Below are 23,314 nucleotides of genomic sequence, written 5' to 3' on the forward strand. Positions count from 1 at the left end.
GTTCTGCGTGCTTCAATCAGGCCGTGCATTGGGCTGAGTTTTTGTGTATATGCAAGGACGTGAGGAGTCAATTAGTGAATATTTTGCAAAGTGCTCGCAAAAAGCCATGGATTGTGGCTTCCAGTGTCCTAGCTGTCATAGCGATTTGTCCGAATATATGCTTATTAGGAAGCTTATGGTAGGTCTAATGGATGAGATATTGAAAAGAGACCTCTATAGGTCGTGTGATTCCATTTGTAGTGTAGATGCCTTAAGGGCAGTGTGTGCGACATATGAGGCAGCCCGCAAAGATGCTTCCATGCCCCAGCATGACACATGGCATCAAGAGCTACGTGCGGCCGATGTGGAGACAGACCCCAGTCCCCCTGAGTGTGCAGCGGTGAAGAGCAGTGAGAGGTCCTCAGTTTCCATCAGTGCTCATATGTGTGGGAATTGTGGAGTGCAGCATGAGCCAAGGAAGGTGTTGTGCCCAGCGAGAAATAGTGTTTGTCATGGCTGTCAAAAATTGGCCACTTGAAACGGTTCTGTAGGAGCAAGAAGAAGATGGTGAGTGATGCCCCTGCTTCATTCAGTAACACTGGGAGCAGTCACCGCCGGGTACAACCCAGTGTGCAGCCTACTATACAAGTGATAGTGTCCTCATCAGTGCATGGGCCTAGGCCTAAGGGTCACAAGCCTGTACAGGCTGTGGTAGACACGGTGGCCCAAGTATGTGTTGCAGGCCCCACCTTGCTGTCGACCCTCATTGAAAGACCTGCCCTTTCACAACACTGCCAGCCTACGTGATGTTGCCAATGTTCGATTGGAGTGTATGGGGACTGCCCCTCTTCGCATTCAGTCCGGTGCCAGGACAACCATCCAAGAAGTGTACTTCATCAAGTCTGCAAGGTCTTCCTTCCTTTCATTGGCTGCTTGTAAGGACCTTGGCCTCGTGCCCCAGTCCTTTCCCCACCACCTACCAGTGTCAGCGAGCCTCGCACTGGAGCATGAGGTCCCCACACCCATTGGGCCATCCCTGCCTAAGCCCTCATCCATGCCCTTTCCACCAGTGGAGGAGAACATCCCAAAGTTGGAGCAGTGGCTCTTGTGCCATTTTTTGTCATCAATTTTCAATACAGAGAGGGAGCCCCTCCCAGTCATGGAGGGCAAGCCGCACCATATTCATCTACTGCCGGGGACAACCCCCTATGCATGCCACACCCCAGCATCAGTGCCAAAGCATTGGGAGTCAGAAGTGAAGAAGCAGTTGGACCAGGACATCAAGAAGGGCATCATTGAGGAGGTGCCTACTGGTGAAGCAATAGAATGGTGTGCGAGGATGGTCATTGTTGCCAAGAAGTCAGGTCAGCCTCGCCGCACTGTGGACTTTCAATGCCTTAATGCCTCCTGCAGGAGAGAGACGCATCACACCCCTGCTCCTTTCAACATGATCTCTGGGGTGCCTTTACATTCCTTCAAGACAGTGGCAGATGCGCATTGGGGCTTCCACCAGGTGGAGTTAGATGAAGAGAGCCGCAGAATCAACCTTTATCACACCCTGGGGGCGTTACCAGTACTGAAGAACGCCCATGTGACACTGTTCAGCTTCAGATGCCTACACTAAGAGGTTTGATGATGCCATCAAGGACATCCCCCAAAAACACAAATGTGTGGACGATACTCTTCTGTATGACAACAGCGTCGAGGAGGCCTTCTGGCACACCTATAATTTCTTGGACATGTGTGCCAAAAAGGGCATAACCCTCAAGCCAGAGAAATTCAGTTTCTGCCGAAGAGAAGTGAACTTTGTCAGATTCCAGCTGGGATGGGATTCCTACAGGCCCACAGAGGAGAGTCTAGCTGCCATACGGAGATTCCCTATGCCAGACAACCCCTCTGTCACTGACATCAGGTCATGGTATGGCTTTGTCAACCAGTTGGCACTCTTCCTCGCCACTGCCCTGCTGATGGAACCCTTTAGAGACCTCCTGAAGAAGTCTACAAGTAAGAATGTGTACTGGGATAGCAACCTACAAGGGAGATTCCACCAAGCACAGGAGGCCATATGCAAGCTGGCCAAGGATGGGCTGGTATACTATGACAAATCCCGACCTACAGCAGCCCTAACAGATTGGAGCAGGGATGGGATCGGGTTTGTCATCCTGCAGCAGTACTGTGCTTGTGCCTCGGCTGATGTCCCATTTTGCTGCAAGGGTGGGTGGTGAATCGCCTTATGTGGGAGCCGCCATTTGTCGCAGGCTGAAGCTGGGTATGCTGCTGTTGAGGGAGAAGCCTTAGCTGTCACATGGTGTCTCAAGAAGGCCAGGCTACTCCTGTTGGGCTGCCCCAACTTACTGATCGTTACTGATCACCGCCTGCTGGTCAAGCTTCCTGGGTGATAGAGAGCTGAAGGATATACTAAACCCAAGACTCTTCCGTCTCAAGGAGAAGACCCTACAATACAGGTTCCAGGTAAGATACTTGCCAGGAAAGAGGAATTGCGCTGCTGACTTCTTATCACGCTTCCCTGCTCTCCGTTGTGAACCAGATGACAAGGATTCTGAACTTGAAGAGGATATGACTGCCGCCCTTGTTGCTGCTTCGGCCACTGCCCTTGAATAAGAATGCCTCATACTGGATGAGGAGAGGGTCAAAGAAGCAGCCTCTAAAGACCCTGTGTACCAGCTGCTGGCAGCTAAGGTTGCAGTAAATGACTGGTGCCCGCAGAAGGCACAGCAGGTGGCCTGCCTACGTCAGTTCTACTCAGTTAGGGACAGGTTATCTATGGTAGAAGACCTGATAGTCTACACCTACGAGCAAAGATGCCCACGTCTGCTCATCCCAGAGGAACTTCGCCGTCAAGTCATTACAGGCCTTCATGCAGGACAGGGGGTAGACTCCATGCTCCGCAGGGCTAGACAATTGGTTTACTGGCCAGGGATGGAAGGCGACCTGCAGAGCCACAGGGATGGATGTGCCTCTTGTGATGTACATGCTCCATCACAACCTGCTGAACCATTAGTACTCACACCACCCCCAGAATACCCATTCCAGTCGACAGTGGTGGACATGCTACAGCTGGAGGGCCATATGTACATGGCCTATGCAGACAGGCTCACCGGGTGGCTGGAAGTGGCACACTTCCCACATGGCACAACGTCATCAAGAATTATATCAGTTTTGAGGACATACTTCACAAGATGGGGAGCACCAGAGCTAATCTCGACAGATGGGGGCACAAACCTCATTAGTGAAGAGACCACATCATTCTTCAGAAAATGGGGGGTTACGGTGCGCCTGTCGTCAGCCCATTACCCCCAGTCTAACGGAAGGGCCGAAGCAGCAGTCAAGACTGCCAAGAGGATCATCAGGTCTAACATACGCAAAGGAGGCAGCCTCGATTGCAACAAGGCATCCCTGGCAATTCTTCAGTACCTCAATACACCCCCTAAGGGGTTTGACAAGTCTCCAGAACAGCTTGCTATCGGCAGGCAGCTCAGAGATGGAGTGCCAACACCCAGACAGCATTACAAGGTGGAGAGACACTGGGATGAGATAATTCAGTGGAGGGAACTACGAATGGCAGAGTCCCAAGAGGAGACCCCACCACCTACTGGTACCAGGGAGCTTCTACCCCTGGTTGTAGGCTGCAGGGTAAGAGTGCAGGATCCTGTAACCAAAACCTGGGACCGATCTGGGTTGGTAGTGGAGTCTAAGGGCCACCGACAGTATCTCATTAGGCTGGATGGAAGCGGTCGGGTGTCACTTAGAAACAGGAAGCACCTGAAAGTGTTAAAACGGCAGCCCCCAACATCCTCAGCCATTCCCCCACGCCCAGAACCCACTCCACCTCGTCCAAAAAGGCGCACAGTGCAACCCTCATGGATGGGCGAGTATGTCATGGGTGATATCGAGCGTTAACCCATGCTTGTGCTTGTGTCACCTTGTACAGTTACATTTTGTTGTCCCTTATGCTCATTTTATCTTTTGTTTTCAGTAAGCTGAAATGGATAGAAATTCTGTTGTGCAAACATATTTTTTGCATGTACTATATATTGTTGCCATGCATGTCCTTGTATGTTGTGACACTCAGTGTTAACCATTACTTTTGTCCTATGGGGATCTTCCTTTTACAGCTTTCTTTGTCTATATATATGTATTTAATACATATTTACTTATTATTTTCATTTAATATTTTGTCATTCTGCCATGCCATAATCTTAGGGCGGGGGATGTAGGATGGTTGATTGTGTGTGATGTATGTTGTCAGGAGGAGAGCGGAATTGGCGCCAATGTTTCCTGCGCACCTGCGCTTCACTGGCAGTCACACATCTGTACTGATTGGACGTGTAATAAAGCACTGGCGTGTCCCACTGGTTTCCTTCTGCCTCTAACACCGTTACATAAAGTTTTATACAGTACAGGCAGTCCCGGTTACGACGGTTCCGCCTTCACGACGTTCGAAAAATATATTCATCAGAAATTATTTCCTGGATTACGACGCATGTTCCGGTTACGACGTCATACGCCCGATCCGACGGAAGAAATATGGGCCCAAAACGGCAGAATAATCATAATTTGAAGGTGTTTTTGATGTAAAACTCAATAATAATGCAGTTTACATCGTTTTCAATGCACCCAGAGCATTAAAAGTAAGGTTTTCTTATGATTTTTGACGATTTTCGATTTTCCGGTTTACGACGATTTTCGGTTTACGACGGCGTAAGAACGGAACCCCGTCGTAAACCGGGGACTGCCTGTATATGAAAATGTGCGCAATTTCATGTAGAATACAACACAAAATAACTCATGGTTGTAGCTTTTATCAGTTTTGAAATATTTTCATATAAATCACGATAAGTGCCAAAATTTCAACCTTCGGTCAACTTTGACTCGACTGAAATGGTCGAAAAATTCAATTGTAAGCTAAAACTCTTACATTCTAGTAACATTCAATCATTTATCTTCATTTTGCAACAAACGGGAAGTCTCTAGCACAATATTTCGATTTATGGTGAATTTTTGAAAAAAACTTTTTCCTTACCTCCACGCGCGGTAACTTGGCTGAAAATCTCGGAATTTCTTTAGTCACCTTGTCGTAATTTTCGCACTGTTTTATATTAGGCCTTACATAAAGTGTTAAACATGAAAATGTGCGCAATATCATGTAGAATACAACAAAAAATAACTCATGGTTGTAGCTTTTATCAGTTTTGAAATATTTTCATATAAATCAAGATAAATAGAAAAAATTCGACCTTCGGTCAACTTTAACTCTACTGAAATGGTCGAAAAATGCAATTGTAAGCTAAAAATCTTACAGTCTAGTAATGTTCAATCAATTACCTTCATTTTGCAACAAACAGGAAGTCTCTAGCACAATATTTTGATTTATGGTGAATTTTAGAAAAAACTTGTTTTTACATCCGCGCATTACGAATTCATGCATCATTTTGTGATAATATTTTCTCTGTGTTGTTTTGATCGTTTTACAATTTGTTATATACCAAAATTATCGCAATTTAGTGTACAATACAACGAAAAAAAATAACTCATTAGCTTTAACCATTTTGCTCACAGCACGATTTGTATACAATTATATATGAAATTTTTTTTGTGCTGTCATATATTCCAATATTTATATATGATAATGATATTTTTTTTCATTTCTGATGGTTGCATACTAAACTTCAGGCAGTGACAAAAAAGGAGCCAAAAATGAACTCTTAATCTTAAAAACTAAGCGTGCTGTGATTTTTTGAAAAAAAAAAAAACTTTTTTTCCGCTTCGGCGCCAACTCCCGAACACTGCCGGCATACGACAGACACTTTTGTAAATAGAGGCTCGGCATTTAAGGGTTAATACTGATTTTTGGTTGTCGGCGGTTTTCGGTTATCGTCACGCTGTCAGGAACGGAACCCCACCAATAACCGGGGACTGCCTGTGTTAAGACCACAGGTTCGTTAGTTACGAAAAATACAAGTAATTTTTAAAATTTGTGATTTTGCCATTCTGAGCCACTTCAGTTGTTATGACCTAAGAGGACCAATGATCTGAGCTAATCCAGAACTCAGAACAATAGATACTCCAGGCTTAAGGATTTGAGGCACTCCAGAATTTAAGAACCAAGTTCTTGACTAACAGAGCAAGAGCCTTAAAGAGACATTTTTGAGACTGCATCTTTCCCATTCTGCCTCTTCATCAATCTATTTTGTTTTCACTCAAGAATTTACGATTGATAATTAGAAAGTTATTAAAAAGTTGACAACATTAACACCACCCTTCAAAAAATGTAATAGTTACAGCTGTTTTCGATTCTGTTGTTTATATCAGTACTTGCTGTCGTTTATGCCAATGTTTTGCATGAAATAGTAAGGAATACTACTGGCAGTCCCCGGTTAACGATGGGGGTTCCGTTCCCGGCTGAGCACCAGTAACTGAAAATCACTGGTAATTATGGTAATAAATGGCATTTTATGTCATTGTAAGCACCAATAAACTGCTTATCAGCACTGATAAACTGCTTGCAGTAATGATAAACCGCTTACGGTCACCGAAAATCGTTAGCCAAGCGCCGTAAAACCGGAATGCCATTAACCAACGCAGCTGATAAGCGAGGACTGCCTTAATGAGTTATGCGACAAACCATAACTATAGTAAGCTTGATGATTTTTATTTAGCCAACTGAACATCATTAGTCAAAAGCTTACTTGATGTACTATACCTTTATCAATAGAATCTACCAAAACTGAGATAAGCATAGTAGGCCTAGCCTAGTGTGGGATAATCTACCTGAATGGAAACTCACATTAAGTACAGCTTAGTGTAAACTACCAAAAATTAAACTCACATGATACACAAGATGTGATGAAATCATGATTTGAGGACCAAATTTTAAGATCTGCATGATGCATTAGATTGAATGGTACACAAGTCTACATGGTAATTATGATTCCCTTTTTGAGTGGTACTGAGTCTGTAGAAGAGGATAAGTCTCTCTCTCAAGTTGGTGGGACTGGTACTCAGGACATTGAACCACTTCTATGAAGGAGAGGAGGCAGTCCTCCCCTATAGCCTCTGGTGACCAATTGTTTTTCACCTCTTCAGGATGAGCATAGAGATTTATGTTGACTGATTGTTCTGCATCTTTCCTGAATGAACATGAGGTATCATGTTAGTTAAGATGCAGTGAGGAAGTGATGTACATTTTCTAAAGTTTTACAGCCACCTCTTCATAGTTACCAAGGTAACAGGACAAAAACAGCACCTCAAAGATCTTGGTTAGCTGAACCATAAGTCTGATAGACCCCTTTCAAGATACACTTTGTAGCCTTGGTTCATCAGTTTATCCAGAGAGGAGGGTTTTTAGCATCTGTGATTGTAAGGAATTTATTTCCACATTCTGTTCACCCATCGTCTAGGAGGCATCGTTGCTCCATCTGGGAAGGGAAACTGTTCTGCTTCAGTTTGCACAAGTTCTGGCTTAGTAATGAACCATGCACAGGAATGGGATAAGACTCTACAGGTTCTGAGAAGTCTGGATTATGATGCCATCATATCCAGAGGAATTTCATCGACACCTGTAAGGACTTATGTTAAGCCAGCAAATAGGACTTCAGATCAACTGGGAGAAGTCAGTTCTGGAACCAGCAGTAAGGGTTACCTCCTTGAGAGGACATGGACACACTAGTCACCCTAGTTTGTTCGAGAGACAGCTTTTGGAGATCATGTGGGAGTTTCTTTGGAGGCTGGAAACCATTGTGGAAATGTCGCAACCCTTGCTGGCTATGGGAGTTTCTTTGGAAGTTGGATACTGTTGTGGAAATGTGGCAAGCCTTGTTGGCTACATGGTCTCTTTGTTGAACTAGCCCTTTGCAGCTGATTTATGATTTGTTCTTTTTTACTATTATATAGCAGTTAGGTTCTGGACAGCAGCTGGACAACTACTTATTTTCACCTAAGAAGATCTCTCCTTTGTTATTAGAATACTCAGAACCTCATACCTCATACCCCAGAAGTTGCTCTATTCACTGAATGCATTTATAAGATGGCTGATAGTTCAGCTCTTAAGATTTCCAGCAACAGGAGACTGGTTACTGTAGAAGAGCTTGCTATATAATTTCCCAAAGTTGAAGGCAAACCTTTCTAATGTTTAATTCTCTTCACATAATGAGTCAATGGCAAAAGTGTTAGAAGCCTTGTCAACAACACAACCTCAGTGGTTTATATTTGGAACATCAAGTATGTATTGAATCAAAGGCCTAAGTTGCTTGGCAATTGGGATTAAAAAAAAAATCTATGTAGGGTGAAAATGGAGCAGAGATTGAATCAAAGGCCTAAGTTGCTTGGCAATTGGGATTAAAAAAAAAAAATCGATGTGGGGTGAAAATGGAGCAGAGATTCTTGCCACAAAAATACTACATGCATACAGACAGCTGCAGACCAGCTTCTTTCTAAAGAATGGTCACTACACCAGCTCATTTTTCAAGATGTTGAGTACTAACTGTTGTACATCTTATGATAAAACTGTCTGTTACCAGTCTCAGCAACAACCTGCTATTTATTGCTTCATTCTTGTAAAGGGCGGCCTAGAAGTTGAATGCCTTCTTACATATGTGGTACAACCCGGAATTTGAAATCCATTTTGTAGTATAAAGAAGGGTTTTGGACATCCTGACTACTTCTGTCAGCAGCACAAAGAGATCAAGTGGCTAGATATAGTTTCGTATAGGGTCAGTTGAATTATCCAAAGAGTGTGTGTTAATGTGATGCATATATTGGAGCTTTACTTATTTACTTGTCTTGTAAACTTTACCTAGAGAACACTTTAGTTTATTGGTGGGTTTATGGCAAGTCCCAAGGCAGTCCTATCATCTCCTACATTGATCATTCTCAAGAGTTCCTTCTCACTATGGACTGACCACATAACAATCCTTTTCAGGGCCTAACTGGATGATGGACACCCTATTGTTGTATGTGCAATTGGAACTACTTTCAGTTGTTAAGGTTATGTATCACATTCACAGTTCCTTGATCTGTTGAGTATTGGGCAATGAGGCAGGATATTTATATAATCTCAGGCCCAAAACAAATCCTAAAATTCTTAGTTTGGCAGCTTAACAGCTGTATTCCTCTTCCTCCTAAATAGCAATAGAACACAAAAAGTAATGGTTTGCTGTAAAACACATGTGATTTTTATAACTAATTTTTTCTTACAAAGTTTGGGCACAAAAAGTAATGGGTTTGTACCAAAACAGATGTTTTTTTTTTTTTAATCTAATTTTTTCATATTAATTAATTATAGAACTTGAACAAATGAAAAATGGAGCGTAAGGATCTGCCATGCATATGCAATACTTACCTGTACCTACCACATTTAGAATTGAAATAGGCACTATAAGTAATGAATTTAAATGAAAAAGCTTTAATTTCAAAAAAGTATTTTCATGTTAGGATCATTTGGAGATTGGATGCTTGTAATTTATTATGGTATTTCAGCAAACAAAAATAAAAAAAAGCCATTCTGTAGCTGTGGTTGAAAAATGAAGTCACAGAGATATGCGCAATATTTTTTGTACCATGCAAAACTATAGTAAATTGCAAAAATTCACACAAATTATGTAGCAGAGATATGCGCAATATTTTCAAGTACTGTGCAAAACCATAAATTGCTTTTCCATGGATATATAGTCTATTTTTATTTAGGCCAGCTATTAGACAGCAAGGCTTACAAGAAAGGGGGTAAAAGGAATTGTTATGCTGTGTTTTTGTTTTATATTAGACTAAGTCGTTTGATTACATGAAATACATAAACTCTAAATTAATGAAAACCACTGTATCATTTAAAAGCAACATTTTTAGTAATAGAGAATAATTGTTTTGCCCATAATTTTTGGAATGCACACTTTCTGAAAAAAATATATAAATGACAAGTGATCTTAGATATAAAAATAAAAATACTAAAGTTGAAATGAAATCAAAGTAAACACATCAACATTACATTCACATTCTCTGCAGCTCTTAATGCTACTGTAACTGGATATTGTACAATATATTGTACAATATACTGTATCTCTCCCCCTCTCAAAGTAATCTGCTGTACTTGGTAATAGGGTTCATCAGTTTCTTTAGTCTTTTAGCTGCATAGTAGCATCGAAATGGGCTTGCGCTTTCATAGCCAATAGAAAGGGTGATGTTCAAGCACTTTTATAATTCTCATAGTTTGGGGCCAGGGTAAGTCCATGCAGATAAAGTGTTTGAATAAATAGTTTCAAACACCATTGCTGCTTGATGTTGCTAACCTCTTCAGCTAGGGTTTGTCAGGAAATGACTGCTTATTTTTTTGAGCTATGCCTTGCTGTTGCTGTTGTTACCGTATAGGTTTTACATAGACCTTCATTGAACCTTTTTCAGACCATTGGCAAATGGACTAGGAAAAAAATCAGTTCGAAATCATCACTATCTTTTGCCTGTATGATGTGTGTGGATATTCTATTTCCCCCAAGTACTGTAAAGGTCTTTCAGTAATGTATATAGGTTGACATGAGAAAATCACAACAAAGATGTTTATATACAGTTAAAATAAACTTCATATTGAAACTGCAGTTAAAAAAAAGTATATCTTTGTTTAACCAGACCACTGAGCTGATTAACAGCTCTCCTAGGGCTGGCCCGAAGGATTAGACTTATTTTACGTGGCTAAGAACCAATTGGTTATGTAGCAACGGGACCTACAGCTTATTGTGGAATCCGAACCACATTATGACGAAATGAATTTCTATCACCAGAAATAAATTCCTCTAATTCTTCACTGGCCGGACGGAGGCTCAAACGCTGGGCCAACAGCGTGCTAACCTAGAGCTCTAGCCACCCCTCCAAAGCAGTCAGCCCTAATTCTCTGCATTTCTCAAAATTTTTTTATTTTTCAAACTTCTATAGAAAAGTAAGACGATGGTATTTGCATATGCAGTGAAACCTCAGTTCAACGGACTAATAGGTGGGGGAAAGTTGTCTATTAAAGCCGATTGTCCGTTAAAGTGAAGCTTTTTTTTTTGTGTGTGTGTCTTAAGTGACAGTTATTGGTAGGCTAGCCTCGGCCTAGGTGCAATAACCCAGCACCAACATGCATGAAAAGATTCACATTATGAAATACTGATAATAAAGGGAATGAAACCATTTTTTACCTTATAGATCATTGGCATATCTTCATAATAATTGGCCTATTCGAGGAATAATTCCATATCAATGAAATCAACTTCCATCAGTGTGAGGCCAGCACAAAATGTAAACATCGAATTATGGTTCCGCTCACAGCAGCGTTTATCTTTTGGTAACTTTCAGAAATTTTAATGGTAGTGTAATTACGGTAGTAATAACATAAATAATAACATATTAATTTTTCATCAAAAATTCATTATCATTTTGGTGGTAAACAACTTTTTAGAACAATGCAGCCATACGAACGATAATTATCATACATTATTGTACTGTTGCTTGTGATTGATGATTACACGTAAGAGTAATAAAACCATTTTTACCTTGTATATTATTGGCATGTCTTCATAATAAATAGCCTACTCAAGGAATAATTCCATATCAATGAAATCAATTTTTTCTATGTGACGCCAGCTGACAAAATGTAAACATCGAATTATGGTAGTGCTCACAGCAACGTTACTTTCAGTATCCTTTCAAAATTTTAATGGTAGTGTAATTAAGGTAGTAATAACATTTAGGTAAACATAAGTCATTTTTCACAAAAATTCATTACCATTTTGGTGGTAAATAAAGGTTTAGAACAATTCAGGCACATGAACAATAATTATCATACATTATCGTATTGTTAGGGGTTTGTGGCTGGTGATGAGACATAAACAAAACAATGTTTCCCTTTTAGGCGATGTGTTTAAGAAAAAGATGATATAGAGAATCGGCTTTGTTATTTTGTTTACTTTGAATTTCTAAGGATACAGTAAATAAAACAGCATTTGTAATAACATCATCTTTACATAACCAATTTTTCATAAGATACCTGTTGTTGCAAAAGCTAGCCTTTACACATATGGTTTTGTAATTTAACAGTCGTCTTATACTACCCTTGGCCAGATTTTGTCTGTTAAATCCAATGTCCATTGGTTCCGGGTCCGTTAAAGCAAGGTTTTACTGTGTATGTTAAACATTGTAAATCCTTCCTTATACATTATGTAACAGTACTACAAATAATCTCTATGCAGTAATAAGTATCACAATGCTATTGCAATGTAAATAGTTTTTTTTACGGTTTTTAATGAAAGCTGTAATTACAAAAAAGTTTGTACATATTCAGTACTTATGTAATCATCATAACACAAACTACTTGACATATACAGGTAGTCCCCGGTTTACGACATTCCGAGGTTATGACGCTTTTCAAATATATTCATCAGAAATTATTTCCTGGTTTGCGACGCATGTTCTGGGGTTACAACGCATCGTACGCCGATCCGACGGTAGAAATATGGCTCCAAAACGGCAGAATAATAAATTTTTGGAGGTTTTTTTTAATGAAAAACTCAATAAAAATGTAGTTTACATCGTTTTCAATACACCCAAAGCATTAAAAATAAGATTTTCTTAGGATTTTTGACGATTTTTCAGTTTATGACGATTTTCGGTTTACATTAAAAGTAAGATTTTCTTAGGATTTTTGACGATTTTTCAGTTTACGACGCAGCGTAAAAACGAAACCCCCGTCATAAACTGGGGACTGCCTGTATAATGTAAGTCAGCAGGAGTATTATAATATTTCTATATTCAAGATTTACAAATTACTTTTGTTTAATGCCCTGAAATACTAAACACAGACTATAATAAAGTTCAGAACATTAATTAATACAGAGAAAATATAAATTCTCTTTCTCTCTCTCTATAAATTTCATAGAGCAGTGATGATAATTGCTGTATGGCATTTCCATTGCTGGTTTGATGAGAAAACAAGTCGTATAACACCTTGTAATTAGTGAGATACCAGGGCAATTTGAACCATCTGACAGAATAACAAATGGTTAATCAAACTTTGACAGTTTGGAAAAGGCTTAATAATGCCAATGTCAAAAGCTGTGATGGCTGAGCACTGAAAGCTGACATTTCACAATTGCAAATGATTGATTTAAAATTATGAAGCTATTTTTTCATTTTCTTTGCATCATGATACAAATATTGCTGTGGTTATAAGCACATTGGTTATCCTTTGGAGGCTTCATTCTTTAGAAAATCTAAATCTGCATCTGTAGAGTATGGTTATCCTCCTCAAGTCTCAAGTTCTTTCTTGGGAAGTGTTCGTCTATGCTCTTGTTATGGGGTTTGGTGTCATTGCTAATGACATCAGAGAATCCTTCCCCACCATTATTCCTGTAACATTCAAAATCATCTTGACTTCTGCATTGATTGTCAGGAAATCCATGAAGTCCTTAACTACCTTACTCCACAATAACTTTACATGCAGTGACAGTGACTTAAGAGCTAGATGGCATCTACAGTCTCTGAAATAAGTATAAATAAATCTGCAATTGTGATATTCACTGATGGCTGGCACCAAGGGCAGCACAAATCTTCCTGTAGGTAGGTAGTTGTAAGTTGCTTTATTTCACATTTGGAAGCCTTGATCAAGTGGCTGTACCAGTGGTGTTGTGTTAGAAAGCAGGAGCATGTACTCCATATCCTCACTAGTAAAGCCTTAAATGGCAGCCCCTTGGTTACAAGATATTTCTTCACTTCAGGAATGAAGTGCCACTCCAAAACACAAGCCTTCTTATGTGTACAGAACATACACAGGAAATATGCTTTTATTTTTTTTAAGTCCAGGATGGCTTGTTTATTAGATTAGGCTTGGCTTGATCATGTGACCTCTTTCTAGATCCAGCACATTTAATCACAATTGAAGATTTGTTCTGGCAGGTAGCCCTCTATAGTTTAGTTTAGCTCTTCTGGGGATGCTGATGCTGCCTTGGTATCAGCTGAATACTAGTTTGCCCTAGGATCTTTTAAGTTCATTAGTTTGTCGAGTATATTGTAACTAGCTATGCATTTTTACTGAATTATTTTTCTTGCTCTCCTCAATCTCCCACACTGTAGTGTTCATGGAATCCAGCTGTTTTTTCATGGATGATTTTCCCATCAACAGAGATATGTTTTTGTGACATATCTTCTAGCTTCATTCTAAATGCTTTCTCAGTTTTAGTAAGCACTTTATCGCTAATTTACCCAATTTGCAGTCTTGAGTGGCCCCAGATTCAGTCTTTTGTCTAACAGACAGAAGTAATAAGGTAGCTCAGTATTGCTTGCACTGCATGGGACCACAACTCTCGTGTTGTTCAACTCTGTTCAGAACTCCAAAGCAATTTCAGAATAAATACATTTTTCATTTTAAGCATTACTTCATTTATCAACTCATTCATCATCATTACTTCATTTATCAACTCATTCATCATCCTTGTCATCTTTTCTCACTTCTTTATCCTAAATCAGTGACAAAAATGTAACTTCTGCTCCTTCATAGGCACAGTAGTTAATTACCCAGTTTCCTGCTTCCAGTCATGACTACACTGACTATAAAGATCTTACCCACAGTCAAGGTAATTGACCACAACCATGACCAACATAGTGGTCACAGAAGCAGCAGTGACCATCACCACTCGTCTTTGCTTGCTGAGTAGAATAACAGCTCTAAGATAAAGGCTCACAGTCTCAATCCCTGAGATGAACCAAGAACGGTAACTTGGCAGTAATCATGACTTTGATTGTGTGAGGGAAAGCAACTCATATTCTGATTACAAGTTGTCACTCCTGTGACACTGGCCAAGGAGTGAGCAGGCAACCAGTTCACCTCTACAGGTGTGTGCATGGATGTTAGCTGAAAGGAGAACATCTTGCACCATCTCTCCCTCATTGTTATCTTTCAGTCATGTCCCCTTATCATCAGCTCCTACAGGAACATCACCAGAGATTTTTTTTGGCACCTTCAACCCCAGAGAGGATGCCAGCAGGTTTCTCTGTCCACAATGAAGACACTTTGTGGCAGGATTTCACAACCACACACTCACACTAACAAAAAAAACAACACATACACTCACCTCATACTAGGCTAGGCCTACGAATTCCAGACGGGAAGTTTTGCCAAGCAGAAGGAGGTCACGGAGTCACCACAACGCCGATAACGCCAACGCTCGCCACACAACAACAGTCCACAACCAAGAAACCAACAACCCGACCAGTACACAAACACGACCCAAAACAAGACTCAAAAAGACTCAACCACGAAGACTCAAACTCAACTCACTCGGAACACAGCAGAAGAAAAAACAACCAGGCTATCACACGACACCGATCACGCAACCAACACAGCACAAAACCCAAAACAGGCCCAAGTACAAACACTCCAACCACAAAGCCTCCAAATACCAAATCACACAAACTGAAAACAAAAAAACGCAACCAAAACTCCGATCAACTACCGGAAAAACCGTCCTTCCAGCACAATATCTCTGTCAAGACTCCCGCCACGATCATCCGAAAAAACACAGTTCCGCGCACTCCCAAAACAACGAAACATGATACCTCACGGACAATCAAAACGTAAACAAAAGAAAACTACACTCTCTAACGATATCATTCACCAATTCACGTATGCCGTTGCTCGTTGTGCTCTCTCGCTGTCTCTCTCTCTCTCTCTCTCTCTCTCTCTCTAAGTCCTCTCTCTCTCTCTCTCTCTCTCTCACACACGCGTTGTTGTTAATGTCTCTCTCTCTCTCTCTCTCTCTCTCTCTCTCTCTCTCTCTCTCTCTCTCTCTCTCTCTCTCTCTCTCTCTCTCTCACACAACAAGACGTTGTCAAATGCAATAACCTCATTCCTCCATAACTTGAGTATATTGAAGACATCAGGGACACCAGCCAACACATTGGGCTCTGACTCAACCCAGGACCCTGTGGTACTTAATGAGCACAAGGATAGAGAATCTGAAGCTTCATAAGATGACCTCACCAGCTAGGTTTATGACCTGCTGCTAGCTGCTGCCCCTTTGGATAGTAACACATTTCGATTTTGGGATGGAGAGACAAGGAATTATGAATGGGTATGATAGACCAGTGGCTGCCCCTAACTCATCTTCACGCCCAACCACAGACTTCTGAGGTTCTAGTGATCCAGGAGTGTATCTCAGATGCAAAACATTCCTTTTCTGCTGTAGAGAAATCTGGATGTTTGAACTCTGAAGCTTTCTTCAGTACTTTACAGTTATCTTCATTGTGACAGAGATCAACATGATTGGCCAGTTACTTGGGGAGTTCCTGGCCACGTTCCAGATTTGCGGCTTCACCTATTCACGGATTTTTCTGTGGAACATATATACACATTTATCGCAGTATTTTTCATAAAATATTCACTAATTACTGTATTTTCAAATCATTTTGGTGACAATGCATTTTTTGAGATAAAACTATTAAAATGCTCTGGTATAAGGCTTTCCAACTTTTAGTACTTGGGTGTTCCTGTAGAAACCAATGATGAGGGGACATCAGCAGTGGGTAGTGATTTGATGGTGATGGTGGCAACAGAAACATATAGGCTATACAGCAAGAATTAGCCATGTTTTGCCAACTTTGTCAGCAATTGGGACGCCATGTCAGCTGGGAGTCAGAACTAGTGCCTTCAATGAGAACTGTGTTGCTGGGTATGGTCACTGACACAGAAGCAGAGGAAAGGTGCTGTCCACAATTTTGAGTCTGTTTTAATCTGGCAACTACTCTGTAAGATTTTACCCAGACCTTAGTATCAGTGGCAGCATAGGTGGTGACTGGATGGTGATGGTGGCAATTGCAACGGAAGTATAACAAGAGCTAGCCCTGTTATGTAAGCTCTGTCACCCACTGGGTCTCCAAATCAACTAGGAGTCAGATCTAGTGCCTTCAATGAGAACTGTGTGGCTGGGTATGGTTATTTACACAGAAGCAGAGGATGGGTGCCATCCACATCTTCCAGCCAAGTTGTTGCAATCCTTGATCAGGCATCCCTTGTCTCCTAAGAAGTTACCACATAGCCACTTCTAATTGCAATTGTTTCAACCACAGTTTGTGAGGTCATGGCCAGCAGTGTCTCAGCCAGTTGTTACCAAGTCTGAGCCCCAAAGGATATCTTGAAGGTTCCTCAGTGTGGAATGACCTCAGACACCTGTTAATAGGAGTTCTCTGGTCCATCTCTCCTAGAAATATTGATGTTTACAGATATTCAGTTGTGAATGGGAGCACACTTACCAGATCACCAGGTGACAGGAACCACATCTTCACATTTAATGAAAGGAGATTCACACTCCAGTAGGAAAAGTGTAAGCATTTGGGCACATCTTTTGGCTCTGCAAGCACATATTAAAAAATACACATTTTAGTATTTTTAAGGTAGGCTAAGGTTAAAATTATTTTTAATATAACACTTCATGTAGTTCACCACCTTTTCATATGAAAATATTTCTTGTAGGTTGTCAGGCTAAGATAACTTTACAGTATATATACAAGGCTATCTTTCATCTGTGAGTTTATCAGAGAAGAAACTGCCAGAATGAAACTAATAAATGTACAATGTCTACTGTACAATATTTTGTGCCAACTCTTTGTATGTACATTTCCATATAAGTTATTTTTCTCCCTCCCATAGTACAGCCCTGATATGTCTGCATATGTGCTGTGCAAATACATTTTATACAAGATTTAGTATGCTGAGGCTTAGACCTGATGGGCATTCAGGCAGAAAGAGCACAAGATAGAAGCAAGTAGAGAAAACTCATTTCTTGTCTAACCCCATGAAGGGAAGAGCTGCCATGACATTGTTTATGATGATGATGATGAGGATAAGTTTTAGTATAAGATAATTTTACTCTTTTTCTTGTTAGTGGGAAAAGATAGTATAAGATAATTTTACACTTTTTCTTGGAAGTCGGTAAAAATGTGATCGTTGTTTTATGGTTGCATGGTAGATATCCTTCTCTCAGTAATTACACCATTAATATTTTTGTTGTAATATTAGAGTTGCATATCAGATGCAAGTTCAAATCTTGTCATTTCTTCACTTGGACTGAACATTAAAATCCACTTAAAGTGTCATATTTGTACAGCTCATGCTTTCTCAGTGTACATTCACAATACATATTTGTAAGCACAGTACTTGACATTTACTGTAACCAGAATCTAAGCAGGCAGGCACATGGGGAAAGCCAGTCACTGCCAGTGACCTTGCACCCTTGCCCTTCCCCAAGAGGGAGAGAAGCTGAAGAAGTCTTTCAAGATTTCTAGACTCAACTACCTTTATGCCTGCTTGCATGGGAAAATAAATCATGATTGAGGTAATTATAGATACAGAAAATCCCCCATATTTGCAGGGGATGCATACCACACCCCCCGCCAATAGCTAAAATCCGTGAATATTTAAAACCCTTCTAAAAACTCTTAGAACTGCCTAGTTCAAACACAAAAAAAACACTAGAAAATGCTCATACAGGTATTATCCTACTTACGATAGGGTTAGGTTCCAAAAAACCCATTGTTTGTTTGAAAAATGTATCTCAAATATATCCTAGCCTACACTAGGGTATTCAGTACCATGTATACATATATGGTAGCCTAGCCTACACTATAATGTATACTCTATACATATACGGTATTGTAATTATTAATATCAGCTAATTCTGGAGGTTCATGCAGATTGACTTATGATAATTCATTACAAAGAGAAACTGAAAAACAAACAAGAATTAGTTTAGCCAACACTATGGTGAATCGTATACATATACGGTAGCCTAGCTTACATTATACTGTACTCTATATTCACATATTAACAATGTATTATACAAACATCAACACAACGAATATGCATCTTTTCCATGGATCTTTTAAAATGTTATGCTTTACTTCACTGTATCCAATAATATTGTATATATTCTTATATTGATTTTGTATTATAAATTGCGATCGTAGTGATCAATGTTTTGATTTGGAAATCGATTACGCTGTAAGTTTATTTCGCCGTATATAAGTCAGTTCAGAGCGCTTTTCGTGCTTCAAGTTAGCGTAAATGAATTTCTATACTTTACTTATATGGGCCAAGGTTATTTTTGTTATACAAGGTGTTTTTTTATTTGGAAATTGATTACGCGGTCAGTTTATTTCGCCGTATTTAAGTCAGTTCAGAGCGCTTTTCATGCTTCTAGTTAGCGTAAATGGACTTCTAGATACTTTATTTATATGGGCCAAGGTTATTTTTGTTATACAAGGTGTTTTTAAGTAGAAATATAACTTGAATACGTCTCGTTCTGAAATTTATTTAGCTTTTTTTTTCGTTAATAGATGACAGCCATTTGAGGGCATGTTTTTGTGTAAAAAAAAATCAAGATTCTGTTCACTATTTTCACTTGATTTTGTCAGTTTTGATTAAAATACTTTCTCTCCAATTTTATTTACGGTTGATAATTCCTCCCAGTATTCCTCCTCTTCATGCTAAGAGGATCAGCTGGCTAAAGGCTTTTGAGAGGTCATTGAATGGATAAAGGATCTTTGATCTACTTAGCCCTTCTTCCCTTTGGTGCCCCAGTAAATCCTATCCAGTGTTGACATCCTCTCCAGCTCATTTTCTCACCTGCAGACCTTGCAAAAATTTTATAGTTTCTTTACATGCTAACTACTAACAACCTGATTAAGATCTTCATCTTCAAGAAAGCCACTCAGTAAATTCCTCCAAAACATTATTTTTATTTTTCACAAGTCTTACCTATACTAGGCTCTGCACACAGGTTCTTCTCAGCAGCACAAGGAGTTACAAGAGAAGGTAACAAGGCTTCTGCAAGATCACTCCTTGGCTAAACCACCAGATCAGTTCTTTTTCATCTGTTTATCTCTGTGCTCAAGTATGATGACAATTTCTCAAGAGGATAATGCTATCTTCTTCCAACCATGACAAGCAATAACACTGATACAATAACATTCTTCAAAGGACAAGATGTTTTAGTGGGCTTCACTTCTAGAGAACTTCATGAATCAGACATTGCTACACTTCATTTGCTCTCTTTTGAAATGGATAACGTGTCTGATCCAAAAGCCCACACTGTCTATTCTTAATCACCTCTAATTTTTCCAATTTTTAGGGAATGATGAGGAACCTTGCTCAGTGAACACTTAAGACATACTTAATTCAAAGGGACTTGGGCTCAATTCTCCCAGGACCAAAAAGTAATTATGGTGATACCTACCTCATAAAGAAGTTTCAGAAAAGGGAACTTTATTTAAAGACTTATGCCTCAAAGGCTATGCATGATGAAGTAGCTCTGTCCATATTTGCCATATAAAGTAGGGAGGATCGCAGATGTACTAGAACCAGAGATCTGTCCTATAGAGAACAATGACTTCCCTTGTGGGAAGATGGACCAGAAACACCTTCCACTGCATAACTTAAGTCTTGGCAATATCCAGTTTGTCAGGGTAGATAAAAATGAATTTAGTCACAGTAATTAAAAGGCTATTAAGTATCTCATTCGATAGCCTTTCCAACTAAGTAGATATTTGGCTACTTAAGGTAATGATCTGCTTTGCTTCTGTACATACAAATCATTTGCAAAGGTCTCCCCTATAATCTGTGATTTAGCACAAACATTTTCTCGCTGGATTGAAGCTTCATACTGGTGGTTGACAGTAACAGGGAGAGACACAAGGGGTAATTCATTTGGGTACAAGTTTAATTTCCTTTGTCAAATGTGGAGAGGAACTGTGAACCTGAAGTGTAAAAATAAGGCAGTGGTTTGTATGTATGTAGCATACCTTTCTTAAGAAATCTACCCTTTGGTTTTTTGTCTATTTTGAAATATTTTGTTTTGATATAACAATGCAAACTGTTTTATGGATATAAAAGTTTTATACCACGGAGTATACTATCCAAATTAATATTTCCTTATCTTGTTAACAGTACGAGCTCTAACCATGCTGACAAAGCAACCCAGTTCTTCCGATGATGACCTCTCACCAATGCAGCCTCTCCCATTAGTGCAGCAACGGGAAAACTACCTCGTCTAGGGAACCTGGTTGAATGTTATTTTGTCTGGAGCGTATTGAAACTGTTATTGAGTTTCCTGACAACCACCTAGTCTGAACTTTATTTTTAATAGCATCGGAGTTATCTCAAGTGGACTTTACATACAGCAGATAATGCTTGAGATTATTATTTGTATCTGTGTAGTGGTGATGCATAGGTAAGTGTGTCACAAAGATCTCAGTGTTTAGAATGAAAGGTTTTGTCTTTTTGAAAGCAAACCTATTTGTTACTGCAGTATGGACTTTTGAAAGACATACTTTATTTATGTAGTGAAAATTCTGTTCGAACAACACTATCAGACTAATAATGACAATGTCAGAGCTGCTGTTTGTGATTACAATAAACTTTTATTTGATGCACACATTACATTTTAAGTAGTAAGGTGAATACAAGATAATGAAGATGAATAAAGTAAATTCTGTCTTTTGGTTTTGAAAGTGCTCAAAGGAACAAAAATAATGCAAGTGAAGCACTTTTGGTTTTGCATATTCTGTTCAGTTCAACGAAATCAGAAAAGCAATTTGGATCAATATACGTGTTTAAGTTTTGAAACACAGTGTATACATTATTGCCTTAAGGAGCATAAAGCTGAAATGTGCCAAGTGTGATAAGACTGATTGTAGATGGCTTCATGAGTGAAATGTGATATCTTTTTTTTGTCCTTGTAGCCTTTTGTTATAATTTAAAACTAATTTCATTTTCACATATATATAATCATAATCTAGTTTTATAGATTAAATATTGATCTTCGTCAGTAAAAATTTATGCCTTTTCCTTTTTAGATGAAGCCATTTTCTTTGTCAGCATAAAGGAATGTATTTTCTGGAGAGAAAAAAAAAAGTGTTCATGTACAGTACTTGAGCTTCCAATATGGTATTGAGAAAAAATATCATATCCAATTTATCATCAACATGTAGGGCCTGTGCTATCAGTGAAATATGTTTCTCGAAGACCTTCGAGTCCAGTCTCGGTGCCACAGTAGCTGGTGCTGGTCTGTCAGTCCATTGGGATTCCTGTAATATTGTTATGTATATTTTCTTAACATTTTTATTATTGTTGATTACAGTGAATTATTGTTTATAGATTATTTTCTGCACATATCTCTCTGTCTGATCATTATTTTATGAACGCTCATATCATTTTCGTGAAAAAAAAATGTTTATAGATACATTAATTTTTACTGTGATTCACCTCAATCCTTTGTACTGATAGCCAGCTGCAATATATAAATTTTGTGTAAATACTACAGTTTACTAGTATTAGTTGATAGATATTTTTATTGGAACTACATTTCTAGTAAAATTTTTATATATTTTGCCTTGGAAGTATTATGTTACTATTATGACTACATTCATCACAATATGATTTTTTGGGTAATTAACTTGAAATGTCAAACTTTAGCTTTAAAAATGGCATCCTTGTTATTCTTTACATGATAAGTTGACTTTCAAACATATCTTAAGCAATAATATCAATAAACTGAACTTTCTTGAAAAATCTTTATTATTCTTCATTGATGTAGTGTTGAGACTGTCAGATTTTGTTAAAGTGAATGATTTTCTATGCCTTCAATAATATTGTAAGAAATATGAGAAACTGTATGCTGTTGGTTATACATAATATTGTATATTTTAATTGCTCTTAAACATGTGTATTTTTTACAGAAAAAGTTTACTGTATTATTGCCATTACTATTTTTGGAACCTAAAAATTGTATTGTGCAATAAATTCTATTGCTCCAAGTGTGCGTCATTTCATTTAGAAAACCTTTAATTTCAACATGAGAATTGAAATGAAGGATACTCCTATGAATGCCATCCTAACAAATTCCTCTGGGAAACACGGTGCAAATAGTAAGATAATTATAATTTCATCAAATAAAAATTTGAGAAACCAAGAAACTTCTTACCTCTGCTAGTTGGTATGTTGCTCCCAATACATAAAGAGGAAATATGATCAAAGCATCTGACAGTAAGCCTATTGTAAAGAAGGCAGATGGTATCCCAAAATATTAAAATATTTGGACTACATATTCTAATTACAACTGGAAGGAACTCTCGAAGCAGAATGGCTTCAGAATATTAAAGCTTCACAAATTTGCAATATCTAATCAATTTTCACTAAAAAATTTTTAAGACCACTGAAGGGGTTATCCACTTAAATTTATGATCATAACCTTTCAGACAATTGCAGTGTTCATAACGTATATGATGTGTGTCAGAACAATGGTAA

General features: G+C 39.0%; 1 protein-coding gene across 25 annotated transcripts in view; it reads left to right on the forward strand.

Moving 5' to 3' along the window:
• Window positions 1-22,825, forward strand: part of LOC136825466 (uncharacterized) — a 603,159-nt gene extending 580,334 nt beyond the window's left edge. For all 25 annotated transcript variants that reach the window (XM_067081958.1, XM_067081959.1, XM_067081961.1 and 22 more), the window contains one exon: window positions 20,957-22,825. In XM_067081958.1, coding sequence (XP_066938059.1) covers window positions 20,957-21,063 — 107 coding nt within the window. In that variant the 3' untranslated portion in view covers window positions 21,064-22,825. The remainder of the gene's footprint in view (window positions 1-20,956) is intronic.
• Window positions 22,826-23,314: the final 489 nt, after the last annotated feature.

This window comes from Macrobrachium rosenbergii, chromosome 37, assembly GCF_040412425.1.
Source record: "Macrobrachium rosenbergii isolate ZJJX-2024 chromosome 37, ASM4041242v1, whole genome shotgun sequence".
NCBI lineage: Eukaryota > Metazoa > Arthropoda > Malacostraca > Decapoda > Palaemonidae > Macrobrachium > Macrobrachium rosenbergii.